Source organism: Sus scrofa, chromosome 6 (genome assembly GCF_000003025.6).
Source record: "Sus scrofa isolate TJ Tabasco breed Duroc chromosome 6, Sscrofa11.1, whole genome shotgun sequence".
Classification (NCBI taxonomy): Eukaryota; Metazoa; Chordata; class Mammalia; order Artiodactyla; family Suidae; genus Sus; species Sus scrofa.
This window is the reverse complement of record NC_010448.4, coordinates 115,524,363-115,545,798: the sequence shown is the minus strand read 5'-3', so window position 1 is coordinate 115,545,798 and position 21,436 is coordinate 115,524,363. Positions and strand designations below refer to the sequence as shown.

The 21,436-nt window shown below is 38.1% G+C and overlaps 1 protein-coding gene across 1 annotated transcript in view; it reads left to right on the top strand.

Annotated features, from left to right (window-relative positions):
• Nucleotides 1–20,284, top strand: part of B4GALT6 (beta-1,4-galactosyltransferase 6) — a 67,751-nt gene extending 47,467 nt beyond the window's left edge. The window contains exons 5-9 of the mRNA XM_003127886.5: nt 7,852–7,968; nt 11,541–11,728; nt 15,771–15,893; nt 16,178–16,279; nt 16,780–20,284. Coding sequence (XP_003127934.2) covers nt 7,852–7,968; nt 11,541–11,728; nt 15,771–15,893; nt 16,178–16,279; nt 16,780–16,927 — 678 coding nt within the window. The 3' untranslated portion in view covers nt 16,928–20,284. The remainder of the gene's footprint in view (nt 1–7,851; nt 7,969–11,540; nt 11,729–15,770; nt 15,894–16,177; nt 16,280–16,779) is intronic.

The window sequence follows — 21,436 nt, the reverse complement described above, 5'->3', positions numbered from 1 at the left end:
ATGAGAACAACTTTGGGCTCTTTTCATCTCTTTCAGAAGGCAGAGCAAAGCTGTTTGTCCTTTGATAGGTCAGAACTCTCCTTTTAGTGTTTTGTCTGAAAAGCTATAAGGGAGTTGGCCTGCCTCTGCTGCTTAAAAAAAATAGAATACTGTGGCTTAAGTCAGAGTTGCCCTCCATACTTTGAAATTGGTTAATAAGTGCATAGTCATGTAATGTTGTTAAGTTTGAACAAGAATATCAAGAATGTAATTCAAGTGAAAATGACATGATTAAATCAGATGTTACACGTCCTGAAGGTTTGTGTCATTGCCTGAATCTGGGAACAGTTTTCAGTTCCTCTTTGGAATATTAGTATTTTGCTAAAATGTGTGTCTTTAAAAAAAGAATGTGTCTTTTAAAAAAAGAAATATCACTCCTGGGAAGGGGAATTGTATGCAATTCAGCTTATGATGAAAGCCCTCCAACTGAATTGGCCTTGAACTTGTGTGTTTTGGGATGTATTACTTTCATCTGCATCCCTAACGTAGGGCCTGCCCTCTTGTATAAAGTAGGCACTAAACCCAGTTGTGTTGAGTTTGAGACAGATAAATGCCCTGTTACAAATTACTGAATAAATGTTTGGTTTTTTCCCTCCAACAAGTTGTAAGGCTGCTAGAAGGGATTCCAGTACACGTTTTGGTAACCTGTTCTGTTTTTACAGTTGTTTTATGCTCTTTCCCAATCAGATTCAGAAAATAAATGAATCTTTTCATATTTTGTGATTGAGTCTCTACACACTTGTATATCAAATATAGTCCAATTTACACAAGAAGTACTTTAAAAAATAACCTAGGCAAAATAAATTATTTTTCTCACCTGGGTGATGAGTATGCATGTTGAGTGCTAATGGAAGAAAAAGCATACTCAGTTAATCGCAAAGGCTGTGTGGGTGTCTGGAGGTTGGTCCTCAGATCTCTGTTGTTGGGTACAGTATACCCCTCAGCTGTGCCCTGTGTTGTATAGTAGCAGGATAACTTGGGGTCAGAAAAATTAAGTATTTTTGTCATTTCTCCAGTGGTCTATATCAGACGTTGGATTTCAAATTTTAGGGTTTGTTTTCTTCTCATTTTTTGGGAGAGAGATATTCGTAGACCGTAATCTCTAGTGAGTCAGTAGGTAATGGTATTGAAAGTGGAGTTTCAGGAACAAGCTAAGTCAGATCTAAAATTTAGCTTGTGGAGTTCCTGATGTGGTTCAATGGTAACGAACCCGGCTAGCATCCATGAGGACATGGGTTCAATCTCTGGTCTCGCTCAGTGGGTTGAGGATCTGGCGTTGCTGTGAGCTATGGTCTAGGTCGCAGATACGGCTCGGATCTGGCATTGCTGTGGCTGTGACATAAGCCAGCAGCTCCAGCTCCTATTTGACCCCTAGCCTGGGAACTTCCATATGTCTCAGGTGTGGCCCTAAAAAGACTGAAAAAAAAGCTTATTTTGTCTGGGAACTATATGGCACTATTGCTCTTATTTCAGTTATGTGCAAACCCTTCTCTGGTTCGTAGTTATGTAGCTCAAGGTGTGGGAGGAAATTTGGAGCTCATTCAGAAGTGACCTCTATTTGCCGTACTTCATCAAGTCATCTCCCCTTCCTCCCTCCACCTGTTTTCCTTCTAATAATGTACCATTCTAATCTTGGAACAGAATTGAGAGACAAGGAAAGAAGAAATAACTAGATTTATATGAAACATTTGCTACCAACTTGATTCTTAATATTTGAGGATCTTTTTCTTCTTTAAAAAAATATACCAACTAAGTTCATTGCTGGCCAATTAACTGGAATGGAGATCTTCTCAAACTAGTGATTTCAGCAATTTCTAGGTATTTTGAATACTGCACGTTCCAGTGGAAGTTTCTGCATAGGTCAGATGCCTTATAGAGGCAAGCTTATTTCTAAAAGGGAGGTTCGAAGAGGAAGATGGTGATGGCTTTTCAGGTCCTTAAAGTGAAGTGTTTACTGGTGATGCTGCCTGGTCTAAAACCTGAAGGCTTAAAGAACCAGGCAGCTGCTTGATGTGCTTACCTTCTCAGAGGCCTGAGTGTTCTGTTTCCAGACCAGGGTTCCACAAAGATGGGTCTTAGCCACCTGTTTCAGAGCTACTTGGGATATTTAATAAAAATGAAGAATCTTTTTTTTTTTTTTTTTTGGTCTTTTTAGGGCCGCACTTGCAGCATATGGAGGTTCCCAGGCCAGGGGTTGAGTCGGAGCTGTAGCCACTGGCCTACACCAGAGCCACAGCAACACCAGATCTGAGCCACATCTGCAACCTATACCACAGCTCATGGCAATGCCAGATCTTTAACCCACTGGGCGAGGCCAGGGCTCAAACCTGCATCCTCATGGATGGTAGTCAGATTCAGTTCCACTGAGCCACGACAGGAACTCCAAAAATGAAGATTCTTGAACTCCGTCCTCAGATACTCTGATTCTATTGGTGGGAAGGAACCTCTTGTTTGAGAAGCTTCTGAAGGTACTAGGAGTGAGGGGGAGGAAGGAGAGGGGGACCTGAAACACTGCAGGAAAGTGAGAGCTTGTTCTGCTCTGTTCTGTTTTCATTTGTTGCAGACAGCTAATGCTTCCTTAAAGTAGGCAGGTCTGAAGCCATGTCATTTAGGGACACTGTAGTGAGTGGTGGTTGAAGTTTGAAAGTAGAACAAAAACTTGGTGGGGAAAATTTTTGTGGTAAACATTTTTCTTGCTAATATCTTCTCGGTGATAAAGGAGAACATGAGCAAGGGAGAAAAATAGGTGCATAAGTTCAGTAAGATTAAGGTTTTAAAGTGGGAGCAAACTGAATGTGGATAATTTTGCTTGGGCAAGAGGCGATGAGGAAAGATTCATGAGGATGACTGTTGTTTTGCCAAAGATAATGACCAGAAATTCTCCATCTCCAGTAGAGATGCAGCAGCAGAGGAGTGGCTCTAATAGCAAATTAGGGCACATATGAGAAAGAATATCCTGAAACAAAGGCTATTAAACCTTGAAATAAATGATCACAGAATACTTAGAGCTCTTTTTAGACAATAAATTGGAAATTATTGATTCCAGAACCACAAGAAGGAATGTGTCAAATGAATTTTAGATACTAAATAGCTTTATTTTAATAAAAACTTTAGGTATATTCAAAATCTTTGATTACTGCCTCATTAAAATGTGGATGTGTATTTGTTGTAAAAATACCAGTGTAGGAGTTCTTGCTGTGGCTCAGCAGGTTAAGAGCCCAACAGAGTCTCTGTAAGAATGCGGGTTTGATCCCTGGCCTTGCTCAGTGGGTTAAGGATCCAGATTTGGTGAAAGCGATGGCATAGGTCGTAGAGGCAGCATGGATCTAGCGTGGCTATAGTGTAGGCCTGCAGCTGCGGCTCTCATTTAGCCCCTTGCCCAAGAACTTCCATATGCCATAGGTGTGGTTGTAAAAAGAAAAAAACAAAAAAAAAAGTTTAGCTTTTTTGAATTTGCTAAGACACTGGTCCTTTCTTTCACTTGTAATACTCTCAGCTTCCATATAAGATGAAGAAAAACGACGCAATATTTTGAGTGTTTCATTGAAGAAATTACTGTATTAGGGGCTATGACTACTTTTATTTGTTCTTACATGTTCAAGTGATTACTCTGCCTAAGTGTATTTAATTAATTTGGGCTGTCTTTAATATGGACTCTGTAGCTTTTTATAGCTTCTTTCCTTAAATGTCTATAATTCTCCTTATCTGCTTTTATAGCCCATTTACGTTATGTCTAAGCAGTAGGGATCTGTAGTCGCCACTCCTTTCTCCCCTTTTACTTTTATTTTTTATGAATTTATTACATTTATAGTTGTACAATGATCATCACAATCCAATTTTGTAGGATTTTCAACCCACAACCCCAGCGTATCCCCCTACCCCCCAAACTGTCTCCTTTGGAGACCGTAAGTTTTTCAAATTCTGTGAGTCACTATCTGTTCTGCAAAGAAGTTCATCATGTTCTTTTTTCAGATTCCACATGTCAGTGGAAGCTTTTGATGTTGGTGTCTCATTGTCTGACTGACCTTACTTAGCATGATAATTTCTAGGTCCATCCATGTTGCTAAGAATGCCCGTATTTCATTCCTCTTAACAGCTGAGTAATATTCCATTGGGTATATGTACCACATCTTCTTGATCCTTTTACTTTTCATAGTGGTTTCCTATCCTAACAGTAAGACTGGGGGGTTCCTGAACTGCTTTGGGAGTTTCTGTTGGTGGGAAGGAACCTCCTGTTTTAGAAGCTTTTGAAGGTACTAGGAGTGAGGGGGAGGAAGGAGAGGGGGGACCCAAAACACTGCAGGAGAGTGAGAGCTTGTTCTGCTCTGTTCTGTTTTCATCATGGCAGACAGCTAGTGCTTCCTTAAAGTAGGCAGGTCTGAAGCCATGTCATTTAGGGACATTGTAGTGAGTGGCGTGGTTGGCGTTTGGCATCTTTTTAATGCTATAGGCCACAGGTGAAGTCCATTTTTAACATCTTTTAAAAAATTGAATTATGGTTGATTTATAATATCGAGTTAGTTTCAGGTATATAGCAAAGTGACTCAGGTATAAGCAGAGCGAATATATATATATATTCTTTTTCAGATTCATTTGTATTATAGGTTATTATAAGATACTGAATCTAGTTCCCTGTGCTTTACAGTAAATCCTTGTTCTTATCTATTTTATATAGTGTGTATCTGTTAATCCCATACTCCTAATTTATCCTCCCTTTCTCCTTTGGTAACTGTGCCGGAGGCCAGCTCCGGCAGCCAGGGAGTCTACACTTTCCCAAAGGAGAGGGAAGGACGTCGGCTTTTGCAATGGAGACAGCCTCTTTGTCCCTTCTTTCGGGGTGCTGGACTGCTCAAATTTTATTGGCATAAGTGGTTGATTATATAGACAGTTTTTCACTACAGATTACATCACAGTGTTAAAAGTACATTGGTTATCTTTCACATGGTACAGCAGGCTATACATCACGTTCTAACATCTTTGTCTTAACTAAATTTAGTGAGTACAATTTAAGGGCAATTAGGTACAATACATCATGTGGAAAGGAGGAGACTCAGTACAAATCATCCCATGGCCAGCAAGTCTCCACAAGTTGAAGAGGTCACGGACACAAGAATTTGGCATTCGCAAATCTTGTTTTTAGACTGGTGCTTATCTTTAAAGCGTTATGGCAGGGAGACAGTGTAAGAAAATATAAACCAACTTAACTAGATATCACCTAAAAGCTTCTATAACTCATAGCTAGGTGTCTTTTGGTCAAGAATAATATATGTCTAACTTCTATGAACTTCATTAAAATCCCAACTCTAAAGTTTACTGTATAACTAGTTAGTAGAAAAACACTGTTTTAATTAAGTTGGATTTGAATAGAGGAAAGTCCTTTAGGATGAAATTCTTATTATATTATTGTTGTAATTTTGTTAAATCACAAATCACCACAGGAAAATAAGAATGGGAAATAAGAATAATAAGTAAATAATCAGGAAAGACTGAGGAAAACTGAATAACAAATAAAACAACAGCAAAGATTAGGTCACCCAAGAAACAATCCATGTTTTCCAGCGCAAACATGGAAATTGTTTTCCCAGGAAAGCCCCATTTCTTCCCCATCAACATCAAAATGAGAGCTATGTAACCTGAGGCCTGCCCTCGGCTTGTACTGTACAGGCAGGCTTTCATCCTGACCAGAGGCCCACCTTTGGCATGCACCGTTCAGGCAGGCTTTTTATCCTGACCAGAAGCCCACCTTCAGCTTGTACCGTTCAGGTGAGCTTTTATCCTGTCCAGAGGCCCACCTTCGGCATGTACCATGTACCGTTCAGGTGAGCTCCCTTCCTTGGTTAGGAACTTGCCTTCAGGTTTTTCTGCATCAGGCAAAGTCCTTTTTTTGAGTCCTTGCATCTCCTCGGCTCCCCGCAAGCTCATTTCTTCTCTGTGTGTGTGAGTCTGTTTTGTGTATAGATTCATGTACTATCTTTTAGATTCCGCATGTAAGTAATATATAATATCTGTCTTTGTCTGACTTACTTAGTATAATAATCCTGGGTCCATCCATCTTGCTGTAAATGGCATTTCATTCTTTTTTATGGCTGGAATTCCATTGTGTGTGTACATCTTCTTTATCCATTCATCTGTTTTGATGGACACTTAAGTTGTGTCCATGTCTTGTGTATGGTAAATAATGCTGCTATGAACATTGGGGTGTTTGTGTCTTTTCAAATTGTAGTTTTCATTTTTTTTTCAAATCTGTGCCCAGGAGTGGGATTGCTGAATCATATGATAACTGTATTTTTAGTTTTTTAAGGAATCTCCATACTGTTTTCCATAGTTGCTGCACCACTTTACTTCCCAGCAACAGTGTAGGAACGTTCCCTTTTCTCCATACCCCCTTCAGCATTTATTACTTGTAGACTTTTGATGATGGCCATTCTGACCAGTGTGAGGTGATTCATTGTAGTTTTGATTTCTGTAATAATTAGTGATGTCGAGTATCTTTTTATGTGCCTTTTGGCCATTTCTTTATCTTCTTTGAAGAAATGCCTATTTAGATCTTCTGATTTTATAATTTATAATCTGTAGAAAACTTATCTGTTTTAAATTTTTTTAGAGCATTCGCAATGATAATAAAGCCAGCTTAGCTCAGAAATTGCTAAATAATATTTAGAAAAGATTTTAGCTTTTTCAAGGGCAAAATCCTCTGAATTGTAGTGTGCTTTGGCCTGTATGATGAAATTTGGATCCTGGAAATAGAGGATTGAGTAACTGATTGGTTTGAGTAACTGATTGGATTGAGTAACTGATTGAGTAATTGGTCATTATTCTTTTATTCCCATATTAGAACACTTCATAAATGGTGTTTTTTTAGATGCGATTTCGAGAGTCTCAATAATTTTTTTTATGAGAAGAAAGATTGATCTACTGAGAAACCATTTTAATTCCCATAAATGTGGTGTTATTTTATTACACAGGAAACAAATCTCTTTGGTTTGTTTAAAAGTCAAATTTCTCTGATGTTTATACCTACTTATATTATCTTTTTTGTTAATCTTAACATTTTAACATAATTTTATTATCAATTAAACACTGGATATTATCTTACCTCTGAAATAAACATGCAAGGGTATCAAAAATGTCATGTGTATTTTGATCAAATGAGAAATATTTGTAATTATCAAGCTTCATTTATAGTCCATGAGATACCCATTAGGTTTCTCAACAATATCTCTAGACCAGTTAAGCCAAGTTAGATAGGATCTAGTCAAGTGGAATCTCCTTTAAATTCAGTTTAAAACTCATAAACTTATTACTTATGATCTACTTTAAGACCTAGAAATGAGTCCTGACACATCCCTCTTCCTCAGTCTTTATCTCAAATCCATGAACACATCCTGTTAATTTACCTCTGAAATGTTTTAAAAGTCCACTCTCACCTCCATTCAAGCTACCATTACCATATGTTTTAACTTGGCATTAATTTTCTAACCAGCTCCCTGAGTCCATTTTTGGTTTTCTCCACTTTGCTCTCCACGGTAGTGTTTGCCATCATCAAAGCTGATTTTATTCCCGTCTTTAAAAATCTGTCCATGATTTTCATGGGATAAAGATCACAATCCCTAGAACAGCCTTCAGAGCCTATTTACATCTCCCCTGGTCCACCAGAGCATAAACGGCACAAAGCCAAGGGCCATGTCTGTTTGGCTCACTGTTGGGTCTCTGGTGAGAAAATGCGTGAGTAAGAAAACGTCAGGGGTCAGTTTTTCTCTTTTACCTCTAGGGCTTGCTGCTGTTTACATGTGTGACTGTTTTGTTTTAAAGGTGGCCGTTCTCATTCCTTTCCGTAACCGCCATGAACATCTTCCAATTTTTTTCTTGCATCTGATTCCAATGCTTCAAAAACAGCGGCTGGAATTTGCCTTTTATGTCATTGAACAGGTGAGAATATTTTTCTAAATGGTAACTGAATATACTAGAACTTAACTCTTAGATATGGTGTGATTAAAAATGTTTACCTTAAGGTTAATTTTTTCGTTTTATATTTGGGTACAATTCCATTTTGGATTGAGCTTGTCATATATACCACATTTTGTTAATCCATTTATTAGTTGATTTGCTCCTATCATTGATGTCTGGCCTATTAAAGTGAAGTGAAATATTTTCTTTAATTATTCTTAATATTATTAGCTAATATTTTCTCTGTAAATATTTTTCTTACCTCAGTAGTCCATGTATGTATTATATGTGTGTGCGTGTGTGTGTATAATTTCTTTCCGTCCTATTTAAACCCTTTGGAGATATTTCTATATGTCTATGTTTTTCTCCTTCTGTCATCACCTAGTTTTATACTTAAAGGTGTCATCTTGGATTTCTTCTTGGTCTTCCCCCCATCTCCCAAACGCTAGGGTCCTTGCTGAATTTTATCGTGGGTTTCTATATAGTATTTCTAAAATGATGCATTTTTATCATCTTTCAAATACACTGAAATTTGGGTTCTCTTGGTTTTGACATTGATGACTGCCTTTCATCCTGATTATTCATTCTTATCACTAAATCTGACTAAAAATGTTTTTCCTTAGTTATCAGTAGACAGAAAGTGACCCAGCATATATTAGATGCTTCTCAGGTTTTTTTTTTTTGTTTTTTTTTTGATTGGTTGGTGTTTGTTTTTGAAATATTAGATAATACTCAAATTTTATTCCTGAGATTATTGTAGTTAGTGTGTTTTCCCAGCTACTTTGTGGCTGATTCTAGATCTTTTTTTTTTCCCCTCAATCTTAGCTTTTTTGCCTCTTTTTTTCTTCCTGGAAATACTTGGTATTTAATAGACTTCTCTGAATGGAAATCACCCTTTTAAGGTCTGTTCCTTGGTCATATAATGATGTACATAGTACCTATGTGCTTTTTATGCAGTAACCTATACAGTGAACGTTAACTTTTTTTTTACCTGATAGTAAGTAAAAAAATTTAGCTGCTTTCACGATAGCCGTAGTTGTAAACTCTAGGTTCATTTTACCAACTGCTAATTTCTTCCTTTTTTTGAAACGTTAGTCTTCATAATATGTTGGGGGTGAGTTATCAACCTCTGTGTTTTCAAAGACATTTCCTCCTCACAGTCGGGCACATTGAATTATTTTGTGTATGTGGTGAAGAAATCTGCAAAGCAACTAAAGTCAGAATTTCAGCATTGATCAATATTAATTCAGGCCTGTAGATTTGATAGTGTGTGGCTTTGAGCTGGTAACGTCTTTGCCACATATGAAATGGAAGAATCATTTTCCTGCTGGACTGGTGCCCAGAAGGGCTAAGTGATTGATGAGCAGCTCAGAATTCCCAGTTAAATATGGAAGATGGTGCATATATGAACCTCTTCTCCTTTCCAAACTCCTAAAATGAGATTGAAAGGAAAAAAAAAAAAAAACTTTTAATGAGCTCTTAAACCACAAGGACAAAGAACTGGAAGTAGCTGGGCAATTTCAACTCGTCTCTGGAAGTCAGGAGGCAGATGAGCCCTGGCACCTCCCCTGGTGGAGCAGAGGGGGTTCAAACCCACAAGCTGAGGTAGTAGGGAGCATGGTGACAAGAATTGCGCCAATCAGCTGGACACCTCAGCACTTGAAAGATGTCACAGAGGAGGAACTGAAGCACTGGGCAGACTAAGGGCATTATTGAATAAATATAGAGCATACCTGTTGGGGCTTTTGTACCAAGTTAGAATAGTCACATAGAAAACTAAGGAAACAAGGCAGTTATTAATCTCAGTGAGAAGGAAAACAAAAGCATTACTCAGACTCAAATTTATACAGTTGTAATAATGTAAACACTATCGAGGTAAAAAAAATTATGACATAACCCTCTTGGGAGAGTGGATGGAGGGGCAGTGAGCGTGGTGGTGTAAATCCTTAGTGACCGTGACAGGAAGTCAGTAGACAGTATCTAACGTTAATGAAGCAAGAGAATGTCAGAGCTCTCACTACCTTGAAATACAGAAATAAGCACTGGAATAAACTACCAGAGGTACTGCGATGTATCGCTTCTGGAAGATGAAGGTGGGTTAGGCATAGAAATTCTCATTTTTCATATAAGCCTTTAAGTACCATGTCCACATTTAATAAAAAAAAAACAATTAAAAAAAATCTTAGTCATTTCTTCAAACTGCTTTTGATATACCAGCACCAGCAATATAATTTAATTGCCTCTCTTTTTTATTCTCTCCATTTTCATTGGTGAGGAAGAGCTGTAAAAAGTAAAGCGATTTCTATTACCTCAAGTTAGTGTGGGATCCAGCACTAAGAATTAGTAATTTCTCATTCTAGAGGCAGCACTCTGGTGATGACTGCATTGTGTATCTCATCTGCTTCTGTCATAATCCCTTTTTGTTTTATGTTTTGGAAATGATGTTGCTAAGGCATAGGTAATTGCTCTTTAATTTTCTTTAACTATAGAGTGGAACTTCTTTTTTTTTTTGTCTTTTTGCTATTTCTTGGGCCGCTCCTGCGGCATATGGAGGTTCCCAGGCTAGGGGTCCAATCGGAGCTGTAGCCACCAGCCTATGCCAGAGCCACAGCAACGCGGGATCCGAGCCGAGTCTGCAACCTACACCACAGCTCACGGCAACGCCGGATCGTTAACCCACTGAGCAAGGGCAGGGATCGAACCTGCAACCTCATGGTTCCTAGTCGGATTCGTTAACCACTGCGCCACGACGGAAACTCCAGAGTGGAACTTCTTATTGCCGATGAACCTTAATATAATTCCCTCATAAGTAAAGGGAAGTGGTTGTAGTATATAGGAAGCTGGATTCTGTGTTAAAAGGTCCCTTTTTTTTTTGGTCCCTTAAAATGCTATTGGTCTGTATCATAAACAAGAATAATAAGAATAGAAACTGTTGCCCAGGCACTTTTTTTTTTTTTTTTTTTTTTTTTTTTGCCGTAGTAAAGGAAAATGGTTGTAATAAAGGAAGTTGGGTTTCATGTAATAAGTTCCAATTGCTTTCATCTCTAAAAATGCCTTTGTCTTTATTACAGGCATTAGTAATACAAAGTTAACCCTTCCTGGCCTTGTTATGTAAGAGAAAGGTTACTCCTTCTTGAGTCATTCTGTTTCCTGCTTCTCTTAGACCGAACAGCATATAAAAAGCTTTGCTTAAAAAAAATACAACCTATATTATTTTCAATGGCTTTATTTTTTTCCCCTGGTTATAAATTATCTATATCCTGATGTATTTGATGTAAAAACAGAAATAGAAATTATATTGTCATAGAAATGTGATGTTCTGCCGATGGACTAGAGAGTAACAGTGTTTTCTTGTGTGTTGCCCAAGTATAAAAGAATGTAATAATAATAGTTTAAGGCGGAGATTTGAAAATCCTGACCTATGTTTATTATTTTACCTACTTGGTTTGGATGTATTTGTTATTAGTGTTTGACCGTGATTCAACAAGTTAGAAATAGTAGAGAAAAAAGTCATGACAAAGGCTGAATACATTTCTGGTTTTCTCTCTGTGAAGACTGGTACGCAGCCTTTTAACCGTGCAATGCTCTTCAATGTGGGCTTCAAAGAGGCCATGAAAGACAGTGTCTGGGACTGTGTAATCTTCCATGATGTGGATCATCTACCTGAAAATGACCGCAACTATTATGGATGTGGAGAAATGCCACGTCATTTTGCAGCAAAGCTGGATAAATACATGTATATGTAAGTAATGTGCAGTCTTCCTGCTATCATACAGTGCACTTGCAAAGTTGTGTCATTGAAATGGTCCAGCATCAAGCACCTGGATCTAAGAGGGCTCAAGAGCCTAGAGCGTGTCTTTGACCTCACACCTGGATACAGAGTTGGCTTGTCATCCATCTCGGTGCCTCCTCACACAGAGGTTCAGTGTGCGGTGGCTTTTGCAGTTGAGCAACTGGGGACCTCTGACTTCTGGTTTCAGCATTTTAACAGTTAGAGGGCTTGGTTGTCTTAGGAATGGGTTGCATCGTTCAGGGAGTAATAGAGCCCATCCAAGGGGCTCTGCGAGACCCCAGGTGCTGGGCCCACCTTCTGCTCTCCTCCCCCAGAGATGTTCCAATGCAGCGAGGGCCCTCTCTTCTGAAGGTGCTGTGCATTCTTGACTTGGCTTTAATAATAAGGAACAGTTTTTGTTCTCTGACCAAAGATACCTTGAAATGATACCGTCATTGGAACTGTGACAATTAAATCAGCAGGCAGGTCTAATCTGGGAGAGATAGCACAGGTCTCTTTGGCTGATGGAAACGGAGAGGAGAGGAAGGGAGGTATTACCTTCATCCCAATATGGCCTGCTGCCTGACCTGTAGAGTGAGAGAGGCAAAAAATCTGTGACAGGACCAGGTGAATCAGCACTAAAACAGGAAAAGAGTGCTTTTTTTCCTTTTCTTTTTTTTTTTTTCCTGGTTCTCATCATTAGGAAACCTTTTCCTCATTATCACAGTGTCTGAAATCCATGTCTGGCATTTACCTTGGGAAGGTCATCCAGGTTCAGAATCTGATTTTTTTTTTTTTTTTTTGTGGCCACGCCAAAGGCATGCAGAGGTTCCCAGGCCAGGGACGGAACCCAAGCCACAGCAGTGACAGCCAGATCCTTAATGTCTAGGCTACCAGGGAACTCCCAGGATCTGATTCTTAGCACTTCCAGGAATTCAATTTTGGTCAGCCCACTAGAATCAAATTAAATTCGGTGTAATGGATTTTTACTTAAAAATATTATAAATGTCATGTAAACTAAGACATAAATTAATTTTTTCCCTGAAAATATTAATTTATAGTGAGTGAAATGTTCATACCTATCTAGACTAATCCAAGGGTTGGTAGAATATCTTGGAAGTTGGAATAGAAATTAGAGAGAATGGAGTTCTTGTTGTAGCTCAGTGGTAACAAACCCGACTAGTATCCAAGAGGATGTGGGTTTGATCCCTGGCCTCGCTCAGTGGGTTAAGGATTCAGCGTTGATGTGAGCTGTGTAGGTTGCAGACGCAGCTCGTATCCCACATTGCTGTGGCTGTGGTGTAGGCTGGCAGCTGCAGCTCCGATTGGACCCCTAGCCTGGGAACATCCATATGCCACAGATGCAGCCCTAAAAAGCAAAAAGAGAGAGAGGAAGGAAGGAAAGAAGAAATGAGAATGGCAGCAAGTCAGAGAATGAGCTGGACAGTGTGTAGACCTCAAGCAATGGGATAAAGTGTGATGAGGTGTCTCTGCCCCACAGTTGTGCCCACACCCTGATGACTGCTGCCCAGGAAGCACAGGGCCCCAGAATAGTGTCTCTCTCCCTTTGGACAGTGCCAGATAAATGCTCCTAGATTTTTGCTTATCAAGCTTCCATTTTCTATTCTTTGTCTATTATACCTTCATTTTATCTAATCTTTTTCTACTCTGGATATAGCGCAATTGATTGTTTCTACTTAAACAGAACAGTAAATGGAATGAGTGTGCTTGCCAGTTTATATATGTCAGTGAACACTCACACACACACTTATCCACGCTGACCTATCTACTGATCTCAGGTTTTCTTCCAAACCACTAGCGTGTGGGAAACACATGGTGCCATGGGCGCTTACTGGCCCTGCTGGACCCCGGCCTTCGGTGTCAGAACTCCCCTCCCCCATGTGAGCCTGGTGAGGTGTCCTGAGTCACCGTGGTAGACTTTGGGGTCAGTTATTGCTGTTTCTGCCTGGGGGCGCCTTTGGCCCAGGGTGGGGCCAGGATTGCTTTGGGCTGCAACCCTAGAGTTCTATGGAAGCTGCCTGTCCCATCTTCTGTGGCCACATGAGGTCCCAGCTGGCAAACAGCACGTCTTCCCCACAGGGAATGAGCTCAGTCCTTCCAACCAAAAAGGAAATGGGCTTCCTCCCTTTCTCGGAGACGGCTCTGCTTTGGTCCTGGCCAGACTTCCTTGAGCGTGATGGTCAGATGCTGCACATGGTCTTGTTTTCCCTGCTGCCCCCCGCCCCCCACACTGCCCTGGTTTGTTCAGGGGCTCGGGCACATGGTCCTCAGTAGCACATTTGAGGACCACAGGAATTTATTCAGGGCTGCCAGTCTGGGCATGCTCCCTCGACATCCGAAAACCAGTCTGCAGCTAAACAAACAACTGTTTGACAAATTCCTTGGAGGATGAGTTAGGGAAAGGTAAGGAAAATAAAATCCAAAATTAAAAAAATGCAGTCATTTCTCAGAGAAAGACAAGTACTGTATGATTGCACTTATAATGTGGAATCTTAAAAAAAAAAAATCCCTGAGCTTAAAGATACAGAAAACAGATTGGTGGTTTTCAGAGCCAGGGGTGGGGTGGGTAAAATGAGTGGAGCGGGTGAACAGGTACAAACTTCCAGTTTTAAGACAAATCCTGGGGATATAATGTATCACCTGGTGACTGTAGTTAACAAGTACTATATTGTATACTTGAAAGTTACTTGAGAGCAGTATCTTAAAAGCTTTCCTCTCAAGAAAAAATATTATAGCTCTGCGATGGTGATGGATATTAACTAGGCATCTTGTGGTAATCATTTTGCAATATATACATACATCAAATCATTATGTTGTACACCTTAAACTAATACAATGTTATGTGTCAATTACATCTAAAAAAATTTCATTCTTGGAGTTCCCTTCATGGTTCAGCGGTTAACAAACCCAACTAGGATCCATGAGGATGTGGGCTTGATCCCTGGGCTCACTCAGTGGGTTAAGGATCTGGTGTTGCCACGAGCTGCGGTGTAGGTCGTAGATGTGGCTCAGATCCCGTGTTGCTGTAGCTGTGATGTAGGCTGGCAGCTGTAGCTTTGAGTCAGTCCCTAGCCTGGGAACTTCCATATGCCGTGGGTGCAGCCCTAAAAAGCAAAAAAAAAAAAAAAAAAAATTTTTAAAATTTCATTCTTCTAAATATTAGTGAATTAAAATAAATATATTTGTAAATATTCCTGAATATTTTGTATAATCCAAACAGTGAAGAACATTACAGGAATAGGCAACTAGTATTTTCCAAATTAAATGCTAGACTTGTTTTTACTAATTTACATTTGTCCTCTATATAATACATGATGTAGTTAATAAATTCAGATTAATTTAGGAAATTAGCTGAGTAACACCTAACATTGCATTAGCAGCTCTTGATGTATTTGATCAAAAATTTACTTTTGGGAGTACCCGTCGTGGCGCAGTGGTTAACGAATCCGACTAGGAACCATGAGGTTGCGGGTTCGATCCCTGCCCTTGCTCAGTGGGTTAACGATCCGGCATTGCCGTGAGCTGTGGTGTAGGTTGCAGACTCGGCTCGGATCCCGCATTGCTGTGGCTCTGGCGTAGGCTGGCAGCTACAGCTCCGATTCGACCCCTAGCCTGGGAACCTCCATATGCCGTGTGAGCGGCCCAAGAAATGGTAAAAAGACAAAAAAAAAAAAAATTACTTTTGGTGTGAAAATACACAATTTTCGAGCCCTAGGTTTTGAGTTTTGTAAAATAACGGCACTAAATATTCAATTTCATTTACCCCAAGTGCTTTGTGTAACACATTTAGATGTACTCGTTTCGCTAGATTGTAAAGATGTTTTGTTTCTTGGTGTTCTTTACATTTCCCAGAATGATTTAAGCAACATAATTGTTTATAAGGAAATAGGGGTAGATTTTGGAAAGCACATGAAAGACTGAAGACTGGATTTCATATGGCAAACCGTTTTGATTTCCTTTGTAGAATGCTATATTCTGCTTTCTTTTTTAGTCTTCCATATAAAGAGTTTTTTGGTGGTGTAAGTGGACTGACAGTGGAACAGTTCAGAAAGATCAATGGTTTTCCTAATGCCTTCTGGGGATGGGGAGGAGAAGACGATGACCTTTGGAATAGGTATGTTGAGGTGCAAATTGCTTAATAATGGAATTTCTATACATTTCGCTTCTGTTAAGTACACTGTACTTTTCTATTCCAGGAAAGGGTTCTCTGGGATGGAAAAATGTTTGAGGTTCCTAAATCCTATGTTGTGTTTCTCCCTTTGTTCACTGAGGGCCTCCTGAAATTGACAGCACGTACATTGGCGCATTCCTTTGCATTTTAAATCAAACTCACATAATCTGTTTTTGTGTCCGGTGTTATCTCTTAATGTATTTTCATTTCCATATGTTGTATTGTAGAGTTCACTATGCTGGATATAATGTAACCAGACCAGAGGGAGACTTGGGAAAATACAAGTCTATTCCTCATCACCATCGAGGGGAAGTCCAGTTCTTAGGACGGTAAGTTGAGTATCATCTTTAGATATCAGGGTTTCAAAATGATTTAATATGTGAAAGATTTTTAAAAAAAAAATGCATTGCACCCCCTACAAGAAACTGCTGAAGGGAATTTTCTGTCAATGTCATTTTTCTTTATAAAAGTGAAACATTTTCATTCTTGAAGAAATAAACGTATACACATACCCACATATACATATATATTTATGTTAAAGAACCCCGTTAACCATTTAGAGAAAAAGTGTTTCCTTAACGTAAAGCATAATGCCTTTTGTTTCTTAAGGATGGCTGAGTTGTAAGAGTGTAAAATAATTTTTTCAGGTGGTATTTTTAGTGAAAATGTTTTTACAATAATGGTCTAGAAAGATTCTTAGTCACGCCTAGGAACTAACCGTTGTAAAGAGCTTTAAATGCTTTAACGGTAAGACTGACCTTGAGCATATTTCTCATCATGTTTTCAAACATGTTTCTGTTACTTTTTATTTTTTTCTCTCGTGCTCTAGGTATAAATTGCTAAGATACTCAAAAGAGCGCCAGTACATTGATGGGTTGAACAATTTAATATACACACCAAAAATACTGGTTGATAGGTTGTACACAAATATATCTGTAAACCTCATGCCAGAGTTAGCTCCCATCGAAGACTATTAAAAGTAGCAGCTCTCATGGCAGGAGAGACCACAGTGCTGGATCTGGAGCTTGGAGGGCACTCTTAGTGGGAGTCAGTGAGTGGACGTGTCCCAGTGCCCTGGGCGGTGAGAAGAGCCTGCGTTCTCAGTGTTTACTTGTGTGATTGTATACAGTCAGCCTTCTTCCACCCACCTGCTCTTAGACTCATTCCCTTCGGCGAGCCCTGCAGAGACTGGATGCCCCGGCTTAAGTCTGGAGGTGAAGAGAGCTCCTTAGAAAGAGAAAATTTTTATACTGAAATCTATAATTTAATTCAAGAGAATGCTTTATTTCCGTTCCAACATATTTTGTACATATGTGCTGTAAATTAGTGTGTTCACATTGTTGAAAAATAAGATGTGTTGCAGTTTTGCATGTAATGGGTTATGCCTTTATGGGATTTTTATAAACACTTTTTTATTTGCATGGAATAAAACAGCATCAGTTTATGTCACTAAACAAAGGTTAACCTTGTGTGAAATGAAGGAACTGTCAGTAATTGACAGCCATCTAGTATAGTGCACTGTTACACTAGTTCTGAGCTTTAGACCTTCAGCTTTTTGTGTGGAAGAAGTCACAGCTTCCTTAGGGTTTTAAAGGGTAAGAAGAAAGGGTTTAAACAGCTTTTCTTCCTACCAGGATTACCTATTTTTTTCCCCTTGCTAGCAATCTCATCAGATTTTGCTAAGTCACAACCATATTGTTTACGCATATTGCATGAGTATTACCCAGAAAATCTTAAAAGTTGTGATGTGACATGGTATAAAGGACCTGTATGTTAAATGTCTCTCATGTACCTCTGGTGTAGGTGTCAGGGATTTTGTGCCTCAAAAAATGTTCCCAAGGTTGCGTGTGGTTGTACACTGTATTTTTTTTAATTCATAGCGAGTAGCACTTTTTTTTTATTTCATGTTCCGAAGAACCAAAAATATCTTCATTTAAAAAAAGTCAAAACAGTTTTTTTAAAAGAATGTGTTATGGAAGACCCAGTAGTACTTATAATATACAAATAAATTATACTATTAGATAAGAAATTAAATGTTCTATTTTTATGAAGATAAATGCTTAGTAGGTGAAAAAGCAAATTTTAATTATCAGACTCAGAATTTCAAGTTTGGAAGGGATACTTTTTAATGTCAGCCAATTTTATTCAAACTACATGTACTTTTTTCACTTTTAATAAATTGTATCTCTGGTGTTAATAAAACTTCCTCGCTAAAAGTATAAATTAATAGGATTATATTAAAATACATGATCAGGTATTTAAATTCTTTGATGTTAAGACTCTTCTCTAAAAACTGCCTGACATCAAGTATAATACTTAATCTTGAATTTGGATGAAAATTTCATAGCAAAATCAAATTAACTTTGAATCAAATTGACTTCGAAAATTATCAATTATGGTTAGCCAAAGAGTCTTTAAATTTCTTAAGATACTTTCACAAATTTAAAACAAAAAATTGTATATCTGTAAAGTGACTCTTCAACAACGAGGGGCAGTATGGATAGATTATTCACCTAACACAGAAACATGGTTATTTATCTCTCAGGTTGTAAGTTTAATTTTGGAGTTATCATTTTCTATGGAAAATACTGGTAACACAAACCACACCAAATATTGGTAACAGAAACCACAAACCAAATCTTAAAATAATGGAAATTCGTATACTTTGAGAAAACTGATAGCTCTCTATTATGATACCAAACAATTTTGTACATTTATTTCTTAGAAATATTTCCAAAATATTTGTTTTTCATTTTTTTCTTTGGGCCAGTTCTCAAAATAATGAAAGTTCAAGCTGTCTGAAAAGCAAGATATTTGTTCTTAAATTGTGTATCTACACATTTTCTGTCTCTCATAGCCAATGTAGTTTTTTAATTTGACAAAATGAAAGTAGATTGGGAAAGTTTACACTTGATCACTAACAAGCTAGTAGGGGCATAGGAGCATAATTAACCCAATAATACTTAAATATTTTAGTTGGGGAAATTAGGGCTGTTTCTTAGTAGGAAAACATATTTTTTTCTCTTTAATATGGATCTGCCCACATTTTTGAATCTTCTCATTTTGATAAACGTTTTACAGGTTCAAGAGAACTCAGTTCTACTAGTGTAGCTGCCTTATTTTCTTGGATTAAGTCTAGTAGTATTTTTTGTTTTAGGAGTGGGCCATGAATATTCTTCTTTTTTCAGTTTTGGATGTGGTATATCACCCTATGAAAACCATCTTACTCATTTGCTTTTTTATTTTTGTTTTGCTTTTTAAGTGCAGACCTCAGATTGATTCTGCCTATAAATAGTAACTTTTACATGTTTGCCTATAAGTGGCAGAGCTTTGCTAAGTTATGTTCATTGTATGAAAATAATTATCACATAAAAATTAACAAATACATTGCAAATGCAATCTCTATGGTTTGTGGAGTTATTAGTGAACACGCAGTGATTGTCTATTCTATCAGGTGCAATGCTAGGTATGTCTACAGGAAAATATTTTTTTATTTCTACAAATATCAAGTTGAACCCTTTCTGAAATTATGAAAACCTCCTCTGATAAGTTATCTGTTGTATTTCTTAGTTTACAGTCAAGAAACATATATTATATCTATATGGACATAGTTATGAGTTCCCTACGGCACTACTGGGAAAGTTATATCGTGCCTTTCAACTTGAGAAAGTAGTAATGATTAGTGGGCCTGTTGGTGGAAGAGGAAAGGGAAAAATGTACAAATCTGCTGTAACATTATGTCTCATTTACAGTGGAGATGGCCATTTAAGTCCTTGCCAAAACTGGGGTTTAATGAATATTTTTTTGAGCCTAAATATAAATTTCCGTTTGTATTTTGTGAAAAGGTGTTCAGTAAGAGAATCTTATTTGCAATATTATGTAAATACAATATGATCTATTAAAAACATGCTTATCCTCCTTTCCCAGCCAAAATATCGATGTCCATTTTAAAACAAAATGGAAACTATCCAATACAATATTCTCCTTTGGGAGGCTCTGTACAAGTGAAAGCAGATTTTGTGTCATTTTCTTTGGCTTTTGCTTGTCTCTTATATTTCTTTGTGTACCTTCAAACAAATACTGGTACTCTAGATTTGTTACCTTGTATTTGCAAATATGCCAGTGAGAGAACTAAAATGGTCATAGTGTTTATTAGAAAGAGAAAGTGTACTTAAGATTATTTTATTTATTAAGATCTCAAAGGCTTCTATATAAATGCACTGAAATAAATACTAGTAATTTCTTGTACTCATTTTTTTTTTTTTGCTTCTCATGGAAATGTTTGTACTTTTTTATCATTGTCTTTTATGAAATATAATGTTCTAAAGACCTTGTGTGATGATGTAATTATTTTCTCTGAGGAGCTTTTTTTGGATTATTTGAGTTTTTGTTGTGTTTGTGTTTCCTAAAGTGAATTGTTGGTGAATACCTGGGTTGCACCAGGATTGCACCGTAAGAATAAGGTGATCACAGCGTATGCCTTTCCAGCAGTGTCAGTTAAATGTATTTAGAGATCTCCTCATAGCTTAGACCTCAAAAGAGACATGGTGATATTTAAATATTTTTCATCAATGCAATTAGTAATCTACTGTAGCAAAAATTCATATTTAAGAAGTCATTTTCAGCATAACTGTCTTCTCCCTGTGCAATTTCAGTAAACTAAGCTGGTGTGTTTTGGTCAATTCCATCTTGTTTTTCAAGTATTAAGGAGTACTGAAGATCTTTAAGGTGAAGAGTCAAATCTCAAAAATACCTAGGGACTTGGAGTTCCTGTCCTGGCTCAGCGGTAACAAGCCCGACAAGGATCCATGAGGATTCAGGTTTGATCTCTGGCCTCCTTACCCAGCGAGTTAAGGATCCAATTGCTGTGAGCTGTGGTGTAAGTCACAGGCACGGCTTGGATCCAGTGTTGCTGTGGCTGTGGTGTAGGCTGGCAGCTGCAGCTGTGATTCAACCCCTAACCTGTGAACCTCCATAGGCCGAGGGTATCGGCTCTAAAAAGCAAAAAAAAAAAAAAAAAAAGAAAAGAAAAGAAAAGCAAAAAAAACCTTAGGGACTAGATATGTGTTTGGGACTAGATTGGGAGATCATGACTTTTTATCAACTTGAACTATTTGTGGAATGAATTCTCAGTATTATTAATTTTTATGCATAGTGTAAGCTACTAGGATATTGTCACTATATTATATCACAAATAAAGCCAATCATTAAATCATAATCATTTAGTCATTTAAATTATACAAAGCCATAACATGGAGTTAGCTTAGTCTGCCTGGATTCTTCACTATGGTATTATGTCTCTGATAAATCATGCCAGGTTTTTTTTTTGGTTTTTTTTCTTTTTTTCTTTTTATAGCCACACCTGCAGCATATGGAAATTTCCGGGCTAGGGGTTGAATCGGAGCTGCAGCTGCCTACCTGAACCACAGCCACAGCAACACTGGATCTAAGCCACATCGGTGACATAAGCTGCCGCTTGCCACAAC